This window comes from Delphinus delphis, chromosome 2 (assembly GCF_949987515.2).
Source record: "Delphinus delphis chromosome 2, mDelDel1.2, whole genome shotgun sequence".
NCBI classification, from domain to species: domain Eukaryota; kingdom Metazoa; phylum Chordata; class Mammalia; order Artiodactyla; family Delphinidae; genus Delphinus; species Delphinus delphis.
In genome coordinates this window covers 87,934,818-87,955,680 of record NC_082684.1, presented here as the reverse complement: position 1 = coordinate 87,955,680, position 20,863 = coordinate 87,934,818, and the positions used below count along the sequence as shown (strand labels likewise).

General features: G+C 33.5%; 1 protein-coding gene across 2 annotated transcripts in view; it reads right to left on the bottom strand.

Annotated features, from left to right (window-relative positions):
* Positions 1-532: 532 nt before the first annotated feature.
* Positions 533-20,863, bottom strand: part of CTDSPL2 (CTD small phosphatase like 2) — a 68,303-nt gene continuing 47,972 nt past the window's right edge. For both annotated transcript variants that reach the window (XM_060005149.1, XM_060005150.1), the window contains exons 8-13: positions 18,906-18,992; positions 8,432-8,494; positions 8,248-8,327; positions 4,836-4,962; positions 3,261-3,356; positions 533-2,614 (exon numbers count right to left, since the gene is read on the bottom strand). In XM_060005149.1, the coding sequence (XP_059861132.1) occupies positions 2,549-2,614; positions 3,261-3,356; positions 4,836-4,962; positions 8,248-8,327; positions 8,432-8,494; positions 18,906-18,992 (519 nt within the window). In that variant the 3' untranslated portion in view covers positions 533-2,548. The remainder of the gene's footprint in view (positions 2,615-3,260; positions 3,357-4,835; positions 4,963-8,247; positions 8,328-8,431; positions 8,495-18,905; positions 18,993-20,863) is intronic.

The following is a 20,863-nucleotide window of genomic DNA, read 5'->3' as shown; positions in this document are numbered from 1 at the left end:
CAACAGATAAAGCAAAGAAGGGGTAATAAGATAACACATTTTAAAGTGGAGGAAGCTGGATAACTGTCTCTATAACTTATTTTAAATTTTGTATTAATAACAAATTTAAAATGACTCAAATCAAGTAATGAAGAAAAAGAGACTGAATTGATCTCAAGAAATTTTCTCAGGCCATATAAAATTCTCCCTTAGTTTATTTCTTTACAGAATCTTGTTAGGCTTGATTCATTTGTCAGTCAACTTAAAAGAGCTCTGCTAGCAGGGGATCAAAAACAGCTTTACCAATAAAAGATGATTAAAAGTTGTTTTTAAAGTGCCTATAGGCACAGTGGTATATATAGGTGCTTACATTTCCCTTTTAGTTGTGGGAAAGCCCGTTGAGACTGTAGTTACTTAATCAGAAAAGCTTTCAGCAATTATAATGCAAGCTGAAAATTTAGATCCTGTATAGGTTTTGGGTTTTGCTGTTTGAACATAAAAAGGGAGCAAGGAGAAATGTAACCAGGTTCACAATTTTGAGCAAGAGCATATGTAAAGGTAACATATGTACATTTTATTTCAAGAAAGACAGAAGACAAACAGCATAAAGATGCCCAGATGCCCTAAAGATAAATACATTTCAAAGATTCTCATTAAAATGAATCTGTAGTATTTTTTCCTGCAAGCAAAATACCTTTCTTTAAATTAAAAACAAACAAACAAAAAAACCCCAGTATTCTGAATTGCAAATGCTTTTGCTTTTTTTTTTTTGCAGAAAATCTGCCATGATTATTTTTTTAATGAATAAGGATTTTCCACAAAACAGGCTTGCTCTACATGCTAGATTTTTAAACAGTTCAGTGACACAATATGCTAACTACATACACAACAGATAATATAGTAAGAAAACACTCAACCTGATGAAAAGTTAAAATCTTCATTAATACACTGAAAATTGACATAACTCATGCCTTTAAAATCAAAAATACAAAAATTAAATGTTTTCCTAAAAAGATTTCCTTATTTTAAGGATTCATTTGAAAATGAAGCTGCATGTAATTTGTACAATAAGTTGTACAAGTAAACAGGTAATATACATAAAAAATTAAGTGACATACTCCTCAATTATCAGTTGTCCACCTTTAATTTCCAATACTGTACTTTCTTAACAAGCATACAAAATATCAAACTTCTCTTTAGAAAAAGTGCCGTTCTTTGACATCCTTTACACAAAAACAGTCTGAGCCTGTGGCATGATAATGCAGTTGAGAGGCAAAGCATACTAACTTTTACAAATTCTACCTTCCATAAAAAGCCTCCCGAAAAAGAGATTACACGCCACTATAAAAATATCAACCTCTTGTGGTAGCTGCATTAGAGAACCAAGGCTTGAAGACTATTTTCATATAGCATAGAAAACCACTATGAGAACATATTAACTGCATTGGTGGCTTGGGAGTTTACTGTGCCACAGGATTATGCATAGCTACTGTAAGGTACCAAGACTGTTACACAGAGTTTTAATTGATTGTAACTGAGAGCATAACAGAGGTACTACCAGCCCATGCAAAATAACTAAAAATACTGAATCACTGTGCTGAATACTTCATTCCTGGAGAAAACCAAAGGCATCAGTAACCAAATCAAGCCCAAAAGGTGACCAAACTCATTCTCCTCAAAGATTGGTGAGCACAGTGAAGTCTGAGGTATACCTTTTATCCATCAAATCTGTGTGCCACTGCAAGATATTACCACTTGGGAACACATGCCATCACAATGGTTTAAATCTTTTGAATATTAGTCATTCATATATTCTTATCTACCCAGTCTCTTGATTTTTGAAAAGATTTCACCTACAGTAGAATATTACAGAAACAAAATATAAATGCATGTTCTAAATGAAACTTACATGGACTAAAAGTAGAGAATATTTTTAAACAAATATACAATATGCAGGCAGACAAAGCAGGAAAACGGCCATTCAAATGTATAATAAAAAACTAAAAATTGACTATTTCCAGAAAACTATGAAGCGCCTCAACTAAAAGGAATGCATAATGAAATTCTAATCTAATACAGGTCAAAAATGTAAAAAGGTTATAAACCTTAACAGGAAAAATAAAACAACTTTTACTGGCCATTCCTGTTGAAATGAGAATTTTAAAGTAACAGAAAAGTGGCTACAAACCCACTTAGAGCACCAAACAGAGAGAAAATAAAAGTCCATTTTCATCTCTGTTATTATCATAAAATCCTGTGTGACTACAGGTCAAACTGCTGGTGGCAGAAACAGAATTCTTTATAAACTGCAGATGTCCTGTACATAAAAAAATTTCACTGGAAGTTGCACTAGTTCTAAAGACTCTTCTGTTTTAGCCTACCTACTGTATGTATTCAATCTGAGATAAAGTCTCTTTCTGTAACCCTTGATTATTATTGGGCACCAAGATAAGAAAAGCAAGACGGGGTACAAAAATGCAAAATTTCAACAGTAATGGCAATGTTTTTGTCTTAGTCCAAAAGGGTCCTGCATTCTCTCCCCCTTCAGTGATTTGACAAGTCTTTGTACTTAATCTGGGGGCAGCAAATCATGCAAGCGAAATCGGTCTCTGATGTGAGGTCGAACATCTTCATTCTGTGTGGAGAAATAGACATTTTAAAAGCCACGTAATTTCAAAGACATGATCCCCATAACATTATGAACATTCTTACTTTGCAAAGAAACTATACCACCATTTATCAATATTTTACAATTTACATTATTTTGTTTGCCAAATAAAAAGATACTACACAGAAGCAGTTAAATTTAGATTAAAAAAAAAAGCCTATCATTAATGTATTAATTTTGTAAGAACAATTATGCAATAAGAGGTCAAACCAAAAGATAGGTAAAGCATTCAGTCAATGAATTCTACTTTATATAGTAGTTTTAAAATTAATCCATGGACACAGAGGAAAAAGTTCCCAGAATAAAGTTTCAGTACCATAAGCATTAATTCTAGACCTGAACTACAAAATCAATTTAACAAAACTAGTTAGTAACAACTAGTTAGCAAGAGGAAGTCTGGTAAAATAAAACATTCGATATATAAATTTTTAAATACTGATAAACATAATTTTAATATAATTTATGTTTCAAAAATGCTTGCAATCTTTTTTCAATCTCTGCCCTAATGTCCCACCATGTTGACTTAAAGTTAGTACACATAAAGCAACTGAGAAGATTTATTTCAACAGAGTTAAAGCAACAAAAACCTAACAAAATGATAAGATATACTTACCAGTTCTACTAGCTTCTCCAGAAATGGAATCAATTTTAGAAGTTCATTGTCATTTTTATCCATAAACCAGCTTTCTATAGGGATTCCATTAGATAGCTAAAGTGAAAAATAAGTAATTAACTCTTTTCATTTACATTTTGCCTACTTCGGAAAAGCTTAAAAGTAACAGATTTTAGTAAACATTAATCAGTAAGTTCCTTTGAAAAAAGGAATGCCATCAGAGTTTATGTCTGTCATATTCTTTGACAGCTTAATAGTGCAAGAGACAGATGTTAAGGAAGGAACTGAAACATAATTGGTTTTTCAGAGTAATTTATTCTTAGAGTATATAAAACTTAATAAGAAATATTCATTAAAACAAGTTTTGCATTAACATAACTAAAAACATTATTCATTCAAGAAATATTATTAGTCAATGCTAGGCATTTTGAATAAAGGAATTTTACCAATCTCAACAGAGAATACTATTAGAAAGCATATACTCTTACACAGGGACTGTGTCCCATTATTTTATTCCCAGCAACTAGCAAGATAACCTGAAACATAGTAGGAACATAACAAATTGACTCAATGGCATTTCATTGGTCTAAAAACAAAAATACAAACCATATTTGTTTTATAGTAAATATTCTCTAGGATAAAATATCTTTTAACATTTATGCAGAACACTGTGTTTGAGATGGAGGATAACTGAAATTATTTTATTTACGAACCAATTCTTAAAAACATTATTTCAAAATGCAAGTGAATAAAAGTAGTGACCTAAACTGAACATACTTCAATACCATATATGCAATTTTTCCCCATGTATTCTTTTTTACGTTTTATTATGGACATTTTTGAAACAGAAAAGTTACGGGCAAAGCTTGTTTCATCTACACCCAACCCACTTTCCACCATTCCAATTCTGTACTGATTTATTCTGAAGAAAATCTCAGCCATATCACATGAACATACTCATAATGTAAAATATATCTTGCAAGGATGGCTAATCTCTTGCCAGTCTGTCTGCTATCTATCTATCTATCTGTCTATCTATCATATGCTGTGCTGTATGGCCTACGGGATCCTAGTTCCCTGACCAGGGATGGAACCTGGGCCCTCAGCAGGTGTAGGTGCTGAGTCCTAACCACTGGACTGCCAGGGAATTCCCTCTAGTTGAATTTATATTTCTAAGAATCATTGACAAAGGGTACAAACATATTGACAAAATAGTCTAAGAAAATATTTTGAAATGCCAAATCAAACAGACCAGAAGAACATGGTTAAGCTATTCATAATTCTGAAACATGTTTATAATCAAATTACTGATTTAACAATAGATAAGAATGCTATTAAATGATATATATCTTATAGTCCCTTCTTAGGGATTTACTACTTCAGATTTACTACTCAGATTTTTATGTATGTTGTACTTCATTTAAAAGAAAAATTTCCACAAGGAATATACTAATTTGGCATTCCTAATTCTAAAAGATGACACTAAACAGGGAAATTCCACCAGTGAAAATTCTGTTATCCCATCAAATCTTTTGGCAGCATTTGTCTGAGTTTGTTTAGCAACCCTCTTCCTACCTGATATGCAAAGGCTTGTGGTGAGTTGTCAATTATTATAGTTTTTGAAAGATCTCTTCCAAGGATATTTAAGTCCTTTATATAGTTTCCTTGTACACAAACACAATGTTCGCGGAAAAGCCGGTGCCTAAACATAAAAGTAAAAACAAATTAACTAAAAAAAAAAAAATATATATATATATATATATGTAAAAAGCACAACATATACTGAAACACATATACAATACACATACCATAGGCTTTTCAAGTTAAGCCTTATCATTTTCTCTCACAAAGGAAATTCAAATGCAAGTGTGGGCCTAAGCTTTGGGCTACAGTTTTATTATAAAAATTCTTAGTGGGCTTCCCTGGTGGCGCAGTGGTTGAGAGTCCGCCCGCCGATGCAGGGGACACGGGTTCGTGCCCCGGTCCGGGAAGATCCCACATGCCGCGGAGCGGCTGGGCCCGTGAGCCATGGCCGCTGAGGCTGCGTGCCGGAGCCTGTGCTCCGCAACGGGAGAGGCCACAGCAGTGAGAGGCCCATGTACCGCAAAAAAAAAAAAAAAAAATTCTTAGCAATTATTGAAACCTTACAACCAAATATTACCATGCCTTAAAGAACTTTGTTTTATCCCAAAATGTTATATTAAATGATAAAGAGGGATTAAAAACTCTGTAAATTGTTTTTGTAATTTATTTACCCAGGAAAGCTCAGTTCAGATGCAGCATCTGGTTGTCATCGAGGTCCTGCTTTTTAACCAATTTTCCAGATGGTTGACTGAGGCACAAGGAGGTCAAGTGACTTGCCCAAGGTCACACAGTAAGTCAGTGGTTAGCCCCGCATTGGAACCCAGGATCCTCCTGGCTCCCAGTCCTTTGCTCTAACCAGAAGACCACACAGCCTCCCTATCCCTGCACATGCCAGAACAGAAAATATAAGAAGGAATGTTTCCGTGTTGGCATTTTTAAAAAATGTTTTTAGTTTCTCTTATAGTTTTTGAGGAAAGGTGCAGAGGCCAAAACATTCCATCATTTCAACTTTTCCCAAACACCCATCTTTATTTTAATTGCATGCGTGTGTGTGTGGGGGGGTGAAAAACAGGGATTGAATGAAAAGATGAATTCAGATTTAAGTATTACAAATGTAAACTTATCTTTCACCAATGAAACTGAAAAATGCTATATCATTTTAAAAAGGTATTAAGGTTTTATAATAATATTTATATACTTGTAATAATTAATCTCCATTTAGCACTCAGAATATTAGATTCTGAATATTACTAATAACTGATACAGATCACCTTGAAATACTCCACTTGCATACATTAATTCATTTGGTAGTTTGGCTTCCTTGTGTCTTAATCCCACTATACAATTTTTCAGGAGCTAGGGCTTACACATACCTATATTTTGAATTATCCAATTTCAAGAAAGGGGCATTTTCTACCAACAAAATCTGCCATGGCTCTAATAACAACAAAACTGATATTTTAATCAGGGCCAATGGTGATGGAAAAGTGGAAGAATTTTAAAACCAGACAAAATGTAGTATAAACAATTCTTTTTCCCTTATTACAAAGAATGCTTTTAATTAAATGTTCATAAGTTAAATGATCACCTACCTCTGAAAGGTTTAAAGACAGTCCTACTTTGAAAAAAATAAGACTAGGCAAAAGAATTTAAGTCCTGGTTGGACCTAAGTAAGATTCCATATTTTATTTGTATAAACATTTAGATACGAGGAAATTGGAGAGGCAGGTACAGCACATAACTGCAAATCACTATTGATAACTCTTCTCCAATAGCAGCAAATTCACCAGACACAGGAGACAGCTGAATATATATATATGGATACTAATGATTATTTTAATTAAATTATACTAAACCCCTTCCAGTTATTCAGGAATCTGAGGGTCAATAGCATGTATTTGCAGTTTTAGAAAGAAACTACTTTTGCTAGTCATCAAATTTGCATTCGGACTCACAGGATTCAGAGATCACAGGAATTTCTGAGTCTACCTTGTCACCAACATAGATGATTCCCTAAAGCACTCTAACGCATTCAATATACTGTTCAAAAAGTTTTACCTGTTTTAACTTTTTCAAAATACAACTAGATAAAACAAGTTTAAACTCCCAAATGTGTAGATTTTATAAAACTAGTTTAAAAGAGGGGTTTTAATTTGTAACGTAACTGTGTGACTATGATTTGTCCCCTAGTAAAAATGAAAGCTCCAAGAGGGAAGGGCTTGTGTTGCTCACCACTGTTCCCTGAACATTGGAGGGGCTGAATAGAAATCTTCAGAATAAATGAAGTCATGAGAGCAAAATCACTTGTATGCTTTTATAAAAGTTAGGTAAAATGAGCATAAATTATAATAAATTATATACTTTTATGAAACACACACATTTTCATTTGTGTGTCTGAAGCTTGCTTATATGGAAGACAAAATGGAAACTGACTACAGGACACATTTTGATCCTTTAGATTAAAAAAAAAAAATCACATTCTATTTACAAGGGAAAAATCTCCTAAATGTGGACATTAGGAAAAGCCTTTCACCACAGCTGAAACCACTCAATAATACAGGTACTTTTAACAGTAGAAATTAAGTTTAGGATTTTCCACTAAGACAGTATGGGAGAAAGTATTCAAGACAATGAACACCCAGCTATTAAAGCTTTTAGGAGCCTTTTGTGGCATCTCAGCTCTTGATCAAAACTCAAACATTAACTCCTATATGTTAGAGGATGCAGCAAGACTGCTGAGTCTTGGTATCTCACTTCAGTTGACAGAAATAATGAAACTAATTTTCAAATTGTTTTAAATTCCCATCTAACCAGGAACACACTGCCATCTAACCAGGAACACACTGCATCTGCTGGCTCAGGACACACAGAAGGAACTGAGTCCAGATCAGGAAAACCTGAGTGACTAAACCAACTGCAATTTCCAGTTAGATTTCATGTAACATTTTCTTTCCATGGAAGATAAATTTGCTCTTGAAAAAAGCAAAAGAGTTTAATTTGATCCTTTTTGTTAAAATTAACTTTTATTTCTCTAAGCCATTAAAAAGATGACAACACATGCATTATCTCAGAGACAGAAGGAAGGGAAAACATCATGCACACAGTGAAAAATTCCACATACCCCCAACCTCCTCCCAATCCCAAAAGAAGTGAGGATACAGATGTACAAGTGAATAAATACATTTGATCTTTGTATCCTTTAAAGAACGTCTGTCTGGAGTTAAATAATTAGGAACTCTTAAAGACTTTTGGGGCTTAAAAAAAATTCACTTATTTTCCCCATTTAACACACAAATCTCTATATATGCAGCCAACTGAAAATGGCTATCAAAATTAAGTAGAAGCATAGTAATTTCATAGATCAGTGTGACAGACATTTCCACTATTTCTTAATTAAATTTACCTGACCAGTTGCTTTTTAGGGTCTAGTATGTTCAGTAACTTGTCTGCATACACCTTCTTAGAAGCAGTAAAAAGAATGATCTACAAATTCAGGGGAAAAGAAGTAATCATTATACATGATCTAAATATGGGTACTATATTGAATAAAATAAAAATACTTATATAATTAGCTTAAGTATATTTACCTCATACATCTGAGACATTCTTTCCAGGAATTCCCTGAAGAATGGTCTTAATCTCACGTAAACCTGAAAAAATACAAAGATAGGCTTCAGCAAACAAACATATAAAACAGGAACAACTTATTTATAAGATATGTTCTAACTTTGGATATAATTTAGAAGTTCATATGTTAAAGTAATACAAAAGTTTACTAAGTACCACTCAACCAAATATATTTCACATATACCAAAAGGTACTTAAAACAATCTTTTGGTAGGGTAATAATAATCGTTGGTGATCATTTCACTTTTTAATAGTTAAATAGCAGCATATAATAGTACTTCATGGAATATAATTTTAATAAACATTTAAACTAAAAATGGCAGGTTTCCCTCTGAGATTTTGATCCACCAATCAGCTCCATCTTCCAGCCAGGTAGCATCCATCCAATTATTAGGCAGGCTGTATATCCACCTCTAGCTGACCTATCTCAATGACCTTCCTCAATAATTACTCAGAATTTCTTCTTAACAATCACCTGCTAAGAGTACCTTTATTTTAAATTTCTATTAAGGTAAATAATGTTCAAGAAAGAGATGTCTGGATTGGTGGGTTTAAATAACTGGAATTTTTCAGAAATCAATCTTGTTCTATACTTACTGATTCAGATGTGGTATCTAAATTAGCGCTACTGGGCTACTTGAGATTGAAAATATAACAGTCAAATACACCAGTTATCAAAATCAACTGACAATATCAGGAAAGACTCTGTACCCGAAGAACTGACTTAAATACATTATTTTCTTATTTCTGTCTTCTTTTTGCCTACATTTAATGTAGCTCTTGTAATATACTCAATATTCAAAAAGCACAGAAATATAAGCCATGAGCAACCACTAAAACTGATTTACGAAAGAATTTGACTCCTTTAAATTGTATTTATTTTGTGACAAAAATTTATAAAAAGAAAAGTTTGTACTCTACTCAAAGGTGATTATTAACATCAAAAAACATGAACAACAAATACTTATAGAATGCCTATGCACCAGATTCACTTGATTCAGATTTTTTTTAAAAAGCTGTGGTGGCAACAAATTCAAAATTTAGGCTTCATGGAATTTAATTTTGTTGTCAATACACATCTAAACAAAAATGCCCTTATGATAAAAATCTAGTTCTAGGAATGTTTTAGGGCAGAACAGGGAAATCAGGCAAAGGATATTAGGAGGTAGGGACTATGTACTACCAGTCTTTGTAAGTTCTGAAGCCCAAAGGGCGTAAGACAATGCCAAATATATAGTAAGTACATGATAAAAATCTGTTAAGTAAATTAAATATAATTGCCTGAACTTAAGCAATATAAACAAAATAGAGAAAGAGAGGCAAGACTACATACTACACAGGGACAACTACTGAATTTCCTTAAGAACTGATCACTTGTGGAAGACCAATTTCAAACATTAATATGCTAATAATATCACTCTATCCCTGCCTACAGGCTAGAATAATAAAGGTTTACTCATTTTTAAGCCTATTAGGCAGTTTATCTCAGCATCTTGACTAATCAAAAACCAAGTAAGCCACACACCCCCACCCCTAGCAAATAAATATGACGAAATCCTTAGTATCCAATCCCTATCACTTAGGATGAGGTATAAAATTTTTAACTAGAGTTGTGCTTCTAATTAATTTTAACATTTACATTGTGAAATATTTGGTATAGTTTGGTTTAGTTTTCAACACACCTTATTTGTTTGATAATCCAAGTAACTGATAGATTTAGATACATTTCTACCTTAACTGACAAAACCCCACAATTCGGCCAATACTGTTTTTCAATTACCTTATCTCATGGAGGATGATAAACCATGAACCATCAGAGCCTTCTGTTTATTGCTAAGAAGGCTTATCAGTTAAATGCATTTAATAACCAAAAATACTTCATTTTTGCGTATGTATAAATGTTTTCATTTGCTTTCAATATCCCTGCTATCACTCGCTCCATATTGTAAAGTAAAATAAGCAGGGCCTCTACAATTTGGGATTTGTCTCCTTTGAACACTAAAACACTTCCACTGTAAAGGAATACTTCTATTTAAACAGTATTATCTAAGCATAATAAGTGGAGCACTGTACAAAGGTGACATTTTCCAACTTCTTACACAGTGACTTCCTGATTATGTCAAAACTATAACTTCATTATGCATTCTACTACTTTGACTATACTTAAATATAAAACACATCTTAAAATTTGATATTACTTTCATAATGTACCTGTTCACTGGGGATGAAAGGTGGCACTGAGATAGAGGAATATAATGCTAGAGTGTTTCCTTACCATGAGAACAGAATAACTGTTGACTGTAAATGTTCCTATTCTCAGAACAGATTCACCATTTGAAACACAGGAAGGTGTTTCAGGATTAAAAGATACAGGCAGAAACTGAGATGGTTAGCGGGGGGTGGGGGTGGGGAAGGAATGTAGAAAGGTACAAAGTAACAGCAAGCTAGGATGTGGCTGGGACCACAGGAGGTTCTGCCATGTGCTGAAAAGGTAAAATCTCAGAAAGAAAAATAGAAATAGAGACATAGGGCTTCCCTGGTGATGCAGTGGTTAAGAATCTGCCTGCCAATGCAGGGGACACGGGTTCAAGCCCTGGTCCGAGAAGATCACACATGCTGTGGAGCAACTAAGCCCGCGCGCCACAACTACTGAGCTTGTGCTCTAGAGCCCGTATGCCACAACTACTGAGCCCGCGTGCTACAGCTACTGAAGCCCGCGTGCCTAGAGCACATGCTCCGCAACAAGAGAAGCCACCACTATGAGAAGCCCATGCACCGCAACAAAGAGTAGCCCCCACTCGCTGCAACTAGAGAAAGCACGCGTGCAGCAACAAAGACACAACACAGCCAAAATAAATAAATAAAACAAAAAATTTATAATAAAAAAAGAAATAGAGACATAAGGCCAACAAGGTCTAACTCATTTGGATGGATATATTAAAGCAGAAATATATAGAAGTTAAGAAGCACTAAGCACTGTCCAGTAGGAAATAAGAACAATTTTAAGGTATGTATAATACAGTGAGACTACGATCACTTATTGTATTAGGTCAGAGATATACAAACATACAGATACACACATAGACATGCTTCCAAATGCTTCAAAATCTATTCCACAGATGCTCTTAACTCCATTTTTCTTCTCCTAACCTTCTCGTAACAAAGATTCCTGTCCCAAGCTGCCTACTTCCTATTTTCTACATTCTTCTACTACTTAGTACTTCAGAAACCATCCTTCTTCAAACCTGCAATTCTTCAAAATGATATAGTCTCTCAAATGTAAGACTAGGCCATACGTTTCATTTCAGGCTGGTATACATATATTCCTCCAAATATACAGCAATTATTCTATCTACACAACACATAGTTTTAATCTATCACTAAACCAAATATATTTTGAAAAAGTCAGTTTTAAAATAATGCATAATACTATAATAATGAACAACTGTTATACAAAAATACCATACCCAAAACATGTCTTAAATAAGACTGCCTACTACCCAAAGATGTTCATGTTATGAAATGTTTATTATGTAAAATTTTTGTACATTTCATGCTCGTGACTCTATTTTGTAACTGGAAGTTTGTACCTCTTAATCTCCCTCACTTACTTCATTATATGTTCATGATGTAAACTTTTAAAACAAAATCTACTAGAATAATGTCTGCAAAATAGTGATAATGGAACTAATCTTGTATAATATATTGTGGGCTGATTTTACCAAAACTTAAATTTTATATAGAAAAATGATAAATATATTATAGAAAAATAATATTACATTAACAGTACACTAACACTACTTGATTTGAACAATATCTGACAGTCAGCCTGTACTTTCTTTAGTACAAGAGGATGTCCTATAACTGTGCATGTAAGATGATCCTAACAGGCAATAAATGGTTAATGGAACTAGATTTAATAGTCATTAAAATAGCAAGCCAGTTATAAATTAATTATAAATATTTTCTGACAGTCTGCCTAAAGTCAAATTCATGTCTAAATATGCAATGTCAAGTTATATACACGAATTTCTGACTATTAGTTTACCAAACCATTATCTAAGTTATCTAGGTAACTTTATGAGCACGACCAAAAAAGGGGGGTAGGGGGAGAAAACATCCAAAAGATAAGCAATTTCAATTTGTGGGCAAAATTGAAAAAAAATTTCTTACATGTGGATCTTTTTAGGAAAAATATTTCTAAATGGTTTTAAGCACAGATAATATGACCCTAACATATTCAAAAAGAAGTATCTTTAATAGTTTTTCCATGAAATCCTTTGAACTTATTGCTACACTGTTGCAGGAAGGAAAACAAAAAGATAAATTTGGTGGTATTCACCTACTTAAGAGTAGGTACCTTTAAATAAAAAGATGATTGGTGGATGCTATCTATTTAATCAGCAGTAATAAGTTAAAACAGTAGAAAACTAACAACACTGAACAATGTGAAGAAGAGATGCTACAGGTATTAGCAGATACCACAGGTGTACAAGGGGCTCTACCATTTTTTTTAACCCTTCTGCACACTTCTGTTTCTTTATCTATAAAATGCATATAATAACAGTACCTATATAGTGTTGTTTATTAAATAAGTTAATACATATAAAGCACCTAGAACAGTGCCAGCACACTGAGACTCCTAATAGCTATTATTACTATCCACTTTATTATTTAAAAGTAATCAGCCATAAGGAGAATAGCTGGAATGAGTAGGATTTTATGGGGGCAGAACTGGGCAACCTCAACTCAAAGAGAAAGCCATATCTATACTTTTAGAAGACGTAAAGTAAGTCAACTGATTACTTAACTATTTAACTTAGTTAACATTGTCTTAGCATCAATACCAGATCATAGAGACAAAACCCAAACCTTCTCCATAGAAAGAGGGTTGCTCAGATAGGCCTTGTGGAGGCCTCAACTTCATAACCCATTGGGTATTTTACAAGTCACCTTTTGCTTCACACAGTTCCAATAAGAGGCTGCTGGGGATAGTATTTGTAGGTGGATCAATCTGAGGATGAATAGGTAAATACTAAAACATCAGAACCAATAAAAATAAAAACAAACAAAACCCCCAAACTAAAACCTTCTGCAAAACCTTATACTGTATTAAATAGAAATAAATTTGAAAAGATATTTTCTTATGGAGTCCCAAAGGGATAAAGTGCTTAATGTATTCATACAGAAGGTATATTAAAAATTAGCAACGAAGCATACTTTTCAAGTCATGGCCATTTACATACATATATAATATATATACAATATACATATATAATTTTTGAATTTAAATATGTATGTACACATATTTGTGCATATATATAAAATATTAATGTGTTTATCTTAAAGTCAAGTTTACTCATTTTAAGAGCAAAAAAAAAAAACCCCACAAATGTTGCCTTTAAAAACAAATTCTAAATTTTGAAGCCTCCAATTTAATATGCTTAGTAATCAACTGTCACATCTCCTATATTTGCAAAATATTTTTAGTTACTGAACAAGAATTTTCTGTATTTTTAAATGAACTTCTTCTAATTTGAAGATACATTTATAAAGAATACAAACCATGATGAAAAAATTAGTGCCAATGACTAGCTATAAGGATGGAAAAATTACTTTAAAATTATTTAAAATACTGACTCACAATTAGTTATCAAAATATTCTTCCCTACCAGATATAAAATATTACTTTTATCCTCAATACTGTGTCGATGACCCCAGATGTTTTAAGGAACAAAATACATACTACTTTTTTTTTTTTTTTTGCGGTATGCGGGCCTCTCACCGTTGTGGCCTCTCCTGCTGAGGAGCAGAGGCTCCGGACACGCAGGCTCAGCGGCCATGGCTCACGGGCCCAGCCGCTCCGCGGCACGTGGGATCCTCCCAGACCGGGGCACGAACCCGTGTCCCCTGCATCGGCAGGCAGACTCTCAACCACTGCGCCACTAGGGAAGCCCTACATTCTACTTTTGTACAATAAAATTATGCTTTATGAATGTCAAAACAAAATGCCTCTTATTTAGTATCAATTTAAGCCAGAGCTTGAGGGGAGGAAAAACTTCATTAGGTGTTTACTAACAAAACTCTTCATTTAAACGATTGCTTTTTTCTTCGTGAAGCAAAAATAATGCTGACTTTTCTTCTTAGACTGTGGAAAAGAGATAGATGCCACTGACCCTCTACTTCTATTTTTCTGTGGTATAAAATATTTGAGATCCTTATGAAAATTATCCTAGGTTGTAAGTTTCCCAAGAAAACAAACTATAATAATGAGGAAGAGGCTGAGCTTTGCTAACATGGGGCTTCCCACCCACCTCTCCCCCCAACTTTTCCCATAAAGGCAACCTCTACTATTAAAACAAAGCATCCTTTAGCAAGTAGCTCCCTACAGGATCCTATCTCTCCTTGAGTGCTTACCACAATCTGATTTCTGGACAGCTGACCCAAAGTTTGTTGATTTTACTGATCTTCAGAAAGCCACTGACTGGCTAAAGTCTTATTGGTGAACAGAGTCAAAAATCAGATGCCCCTGCCATACTTTACAGAATGAGGAGTTGGACAACACAGTTACGTTTGGTTGCACTGTAGTGAAACATATGAGGCATCTTCTTTTTGTCTTCAATTAGCCACGTTTGGGCTGAGTAGCTCTATTACATCTTCAAAAAACTGAGCTCCAGTTCTTGATGGAGACAGAGGAAGGTCATTGAGGAGGTGGTTCAGCTCAAGAGCTAAGTGAAAAATCTGTCTTTTGATTCAGTCCTGCTTGTGGATAGAAGTCATCTTCTGGATGGAAGAGGGAGTGAGATGACCTAGAGTCTTGAATTGGTGGATCTGCAGGAACAGAAACTAAATACAGTGGAGACCTCTTAACTGAGTAACACCACGAGATGGATTTCCTGACAATGTGTCAATATAAGCTAAATATAAAAATTAAAACATGTGCATTGGAACTCATCACGCACTTGTTTTTCCAGATATCAAATGCATTTGTACCATTCTATGAATAAATACGTTTCCCAATATCTAACTGTAAAACAATTCATGGAAAAACTACCAATTAAGGGAGAGGAAAAGACCCATTCAAACAAAAATCCATATACTTTGCCTTTGTGAATGCCACACCCTCACTTTAAAAACCCAGTTCTTCTTTCAAATGACTTTTTCTCCATATACACAAACTACGATCTGTCTATCTGTATAGTGTCAGTGGTAACATATACCAAAATTTTAATTTGAGTTGGATCTTTTAGGTTTATCTCCTAGAGAAATGGAAATTCAAATACATTCAAGGTACTAATTGAGGCTTGAATAATCTACATCCTCATATATTCTAAGTCTTGCATTAACTAGGTTGAGTCCTACTTATCAATCAAAAGAAGAGTGTGTATCATGAAGTAAGGCAATCTTTAAACGTGAGTAGTGACCACCTTAAATTTCCCTCAAACTTTCATCTGAATAAACCTAAGAAAGCCCATAACCAGGTTACAGTGGACCTAATTTTAAATCTCTCTATATATTAAGAATTTTGATGAACATTTGATTACTTACTTCCACTTATAATTTGAATATGTAAATTTATTGCATATACTCTCATAATTATTAGACCAAGGGTCAGCAAACTATGGCCTTTGGGCCAAATCCAGATCATCACTTATTTCTGTAAATAAAGTTTTAATGGGACACAGTCATTGCTTATTCATTATGTATTGTTTAGGACTACTTTCATGCTACAATGGCAGAAAAAGTAGTTGTAACACAGACTGCAAAACCTAAAATATTAACAACTGGCCCTTTAAAGGAAAAAGTTTGCCAACCCCTGATACAGACCATTATCAAAAGATACGTAAGACAACTTATATTTTAAATTGTTTTGAAAGAAAGAGAGTAACAAATAGAATTAACATTAGATATGGTTCTACTATAACAAACTTACCATAAACAAAAAGCAAAAGTAACAAAAGTTCCAAGAGGAAATTTATCTAGCTTTGAATCAGATGAAGAATTTGATCCTATCTTAACATTACCATTTTATTTTTAAGAGTATATACATAAATGTTATGGAATTGACATATTCAAGAGTATATAAATGCCATGAAACTGTTCCCCCTTAAAAATGGTTAATTTTATGTTGTGAATTTCATCTCAACAAATTATTTTTTTAAGAGTATATACAGTATTTTACAGGTTTCTACCTTTAAGTGGGCCACATTATACTGTAGTGGTTAAACATGTAAGTTACATCTTACCTAATAATGTGGTTTCTCCAAAATCTCTTAGATCATCCCAGACCCTTGTGTATATTTCTTCTTTGCCAGTAGATGGAGACAACACCACTGAAAGTTTAAAAGACATCATTCCCTGTTTAAAGGGAGCTTGCTGGTCTGAAAACTGGGGGAACCCTAACCCAAGATTTCTTCAAAGTTATTTTTTAAAAAGCAGACAGAATGGCTATGCCAAAACTAGAAATCCAGTATTAACTATGGACATCCTCAAAACTTACTGAAAGGGAACTAAACTCTGTACATGATGTAGTAACTAAATCATTTTAAAATACAATCATCTCTATAATTTTTAAGATTCAAACTTCCTGCTCATTGCTCCTGATTTAGGTTAGCTCATTTAATTTTCCTGTTTCAGAAAGTATAACTCAGATATATAAGAAAAAGAATTCTTTGAATTCCACAGAGGTAGATGCAGTACATATGAAGTTTTTTTTATATTAGTCATATGCACTGCTAGGAGCCTTTTATTCAAAATAAGACAACTGTCTGGATCCACAGGAAACAGTAAGAATTTTATAAAGAAGAGAACTAAAGAAGAAATGGTGGAAGCAATAAGAAAAAAATTCAATTTTATGGTCACACTGAAAAGAAATACACTCATGAAAGGGAAATCAAACTCATCTACTCTCCAAGTTTCTTATTTCACTACTAAAAATTATGTAAACAGACCAAAACCATCTATCAGAAATAAATTTCAAATCTGGAAGCTTAAGAAATCACATCAAAATAATTATTTATAGTTTTCAGTAACAGTTTTCTTTTCCAAATTCAAAAGCCTGAAAGCCATTGTTTTTAAGGGCAATTTTGAACATAAAAACAAGGTTATCAAGCTAAAAAGAGAGAACATATTGCCATGCTATTTATATTTGCCACAAGACTCCTGTCCTTGAATTACACTAAACAAGAACAACCTATCTGGCAGAAAATGTCTTAAGAAAAAGATTTACCTTAAACAAATAATATACAGTTAAAAAGGAATTCAAAACCCTAAAATCCCTCATTTTTATGTATATTTTGCTCATCCTCTGATCTATATCAGAACTAAAATCAGTTTACATAAAAGGGAAATAAATATATTGATAGTATCCAGATATTACCATACCTACAGTACCTTTCTAGGTTAAACCAGAACTGACAATAACTGCTTAAATCCTCTTATGACTGATTACAAGATAACGTAGGTAAAGTAGATCCTGAACCACAAACTATTTAACTCTAAAATTTTATGATTTCCGAGCTATAATAACTATCATGTGCCAAGAAAACTATACACATATTCTAACTGCCTATTAAGAGCACATAAACAACCATAAACACCTTTTCATTGTTCACATGGTAAATGTTCTGTGACTTTATTTAGTTAATCCTTGGGTTGGCTTCCACCTGACAAACAACAAAGTTTTTGACCCTTTCCCAATCCTTCAACAACTGGTTTATAAGAAGGTAATGCTAGTTCAATAACAACCTCCATGAACAGAAAGGCACGTCGTAGTTTTTGAAGTGTATTCACATATATTAATTCAAATTATATAATAGGAAAATCTGAAACATAAAGTAAAACCTATGGTCAACACACATAATCTGCAGTGAAATGTAAATGGTATTTGTATTTTGCACTGTTACCTGTCCATCGACACAGAGGAGGAAGAAATACTTATACTCTAATTTTTTAAGTAAAGCAGTAACTAGAAGAGTGTCCTGGAATTCTGTGATTAAAATAAAGTAGATCTACTACACTGCAACCTACACACCATATTACTACAAAAGGCAATAAAAATGACCAACAAGGAATAAGGTTTCTTCCTATTAATTGGGTTTTGGAAAAACAACAACAACAACGCCAAGTGTTAACCTGGCAAGCTCTCGGGGACCTAAGATGTCAGTGTTCCTGCCTCCACCTGCTGGCAAACAGGTTATGAAACTAGCAGAGAGCAATGGGTAAAAAAAGTTCACATTTTTTGGGTAACATTTATGTTGTTTTATGTAGTTATTTATTTAGCATGATGCTACTTTGTGTTACTAAATCATTAAAATACAGATGAAATCCATTAGGAATAAACACATTAAATTTCACCAAAAAAAAAATTTACAGAAGATTTCTTGGTTCAAAATATCTAACAGGCCAAAACTCAAGTTAAAAAGTTTTAATTACCTGATAAATGACATCTTGGAAAAGGACTGGAAAAGTAAGTGCTGCATCTTCTAGCTCATTTAAACTACAGTGTACTAGTGTTTCATCCTTAAAATAAAAAGGACATATTGAATGAACCAAGATATTACGACATTTCAATTGATAATTTTATGTATTCATGCTCACCAAAAACATTTATTAAAGCACCCATTCATACATGGAATTTTATATTTATAATACATTATTGTGTGTGGCATAGCAATCTGGGATAGAATTTTCTAAGTCACTTGTTCTCACGTGTGGCTGCTAGAACAGCAAGCAGCATCAGCATGATCTGGGAACTACTAGTTAGAAATGCAAAACCTCCAGCTCCATTTCTTATCATTCAAACTCAGCAAGGAGTAGAGAGGAACTCAGCAATCTATGTTTCAATAAGCCTTTTAGGTGATTAGGATGCATACGCATGTTTGGCAACCACTGTTCTGAGTCCTGCAGTTGCCAACTTTCTGTTAAGTAAACCACATATAAACTTTCTTAATTTTTTTTTTTACAATTTGCCAATGGAAGTTTAGTATCTAACTATTAAAAATATATATCTTCTATTTATATATAGCTCCTTATTCTTAAACCTTTTATAAAGAATTTTATTTTAGAAAATGGATATTTCAGTATCTGTTGAACATGTTTCATAGACATAAACATTGTTTAACTAAATTAGCAGTCAATCAAGACTTCTTTCTCATCTTTGATTACCAAGCCCTGTTTTCTCATGAGGAAAAGAAGGTAAGGATCATTCAACGTAAGGTATGTGCAAATATGTATATTTCTCAAATCCTGAAGGATAAAAAAAAAAAAAGGCTTCCATTTGTAGAAAGTGACAACACTTAAAAAAATAAAGCTGCTAGTAACTACCCCCCAAATTTTTCAATGTGTTTAAGATGAATTAAAATGAAACACAAATGCTCATACCTTGTGATTCCACATCTTATTAGCTGGAGTGTTTCTTTTAACCTAAAGTTAAACTGTGAGGAGGCAAAGAGCAAAAAACACTCTAGATATGCCTCATTTTCTTTTTCTTTTTTTAACATCTTATTGTAGTATAATTGCTTTACAATGTTGTGTTAGTTTCTGCAGTATAACAAAGTGAATCAGCTATATGTATACATATATCCCCATATCCCCTCCCTCTTGAGCCTCCCTATCCCACCCCTCTAGGTGGTCACAAAGCACCGAGCTGATCTCCCTGTGTTATGCAGCTGCTTCCCACTAGCTATCTATTTTACATTTGGTAGTGTATACATGTCAAAGCTCACTTTGTCCCAGCTTCCCCACCCCGCCATGTCCTCAAGTCCATTCTCTACGTCTGCATCTTTATATCTGTCCTGCCACTAGGTTCATCAGAACCATTTTTTTTTTCGATTCCATATACATGTGTTAGCGTATGGTATTTTTTTTTCTCTTTCTGACTTACTTCACTCTGTATGACAGACTCTAGGTCCACCCACATTTTCTTTTAATAGCATATCAGAGTACACAATTCAAGGTATTCTCTTAGTATCTTTAAAAAAGGTATTCTCTTTCTTATAATTGAATCATAGCTAATTCTACTTTCTTCATCTACAGCCTATCTAAATTTTGATCATTCTTCTTTACCCAATTCTGTAAAATTACTCATTTATGCTCACCAATTCTTATCTTTCCCTCTCTATTTACCTCCACATTGGATTAAAAATTATATGGCCAAACTTGCTATCATGACATCAACTGCTAACATAAAAATCTAGCAAAATCTTTTTCAGTTTCTGTATATCAAATCTAAACTACTCATAATCAGTTTCAAAATTTCTCTTTTTTTGCCTACTTATCCTCTAATAAACACCTTAAATACTTAGGCCTTCTGGATGCCTATTTTATTTATATCTCTTTGGCTAGGCAAAGGCTAAGGTGCTCAACTCTCAAAACAACTATATATGCTAGTT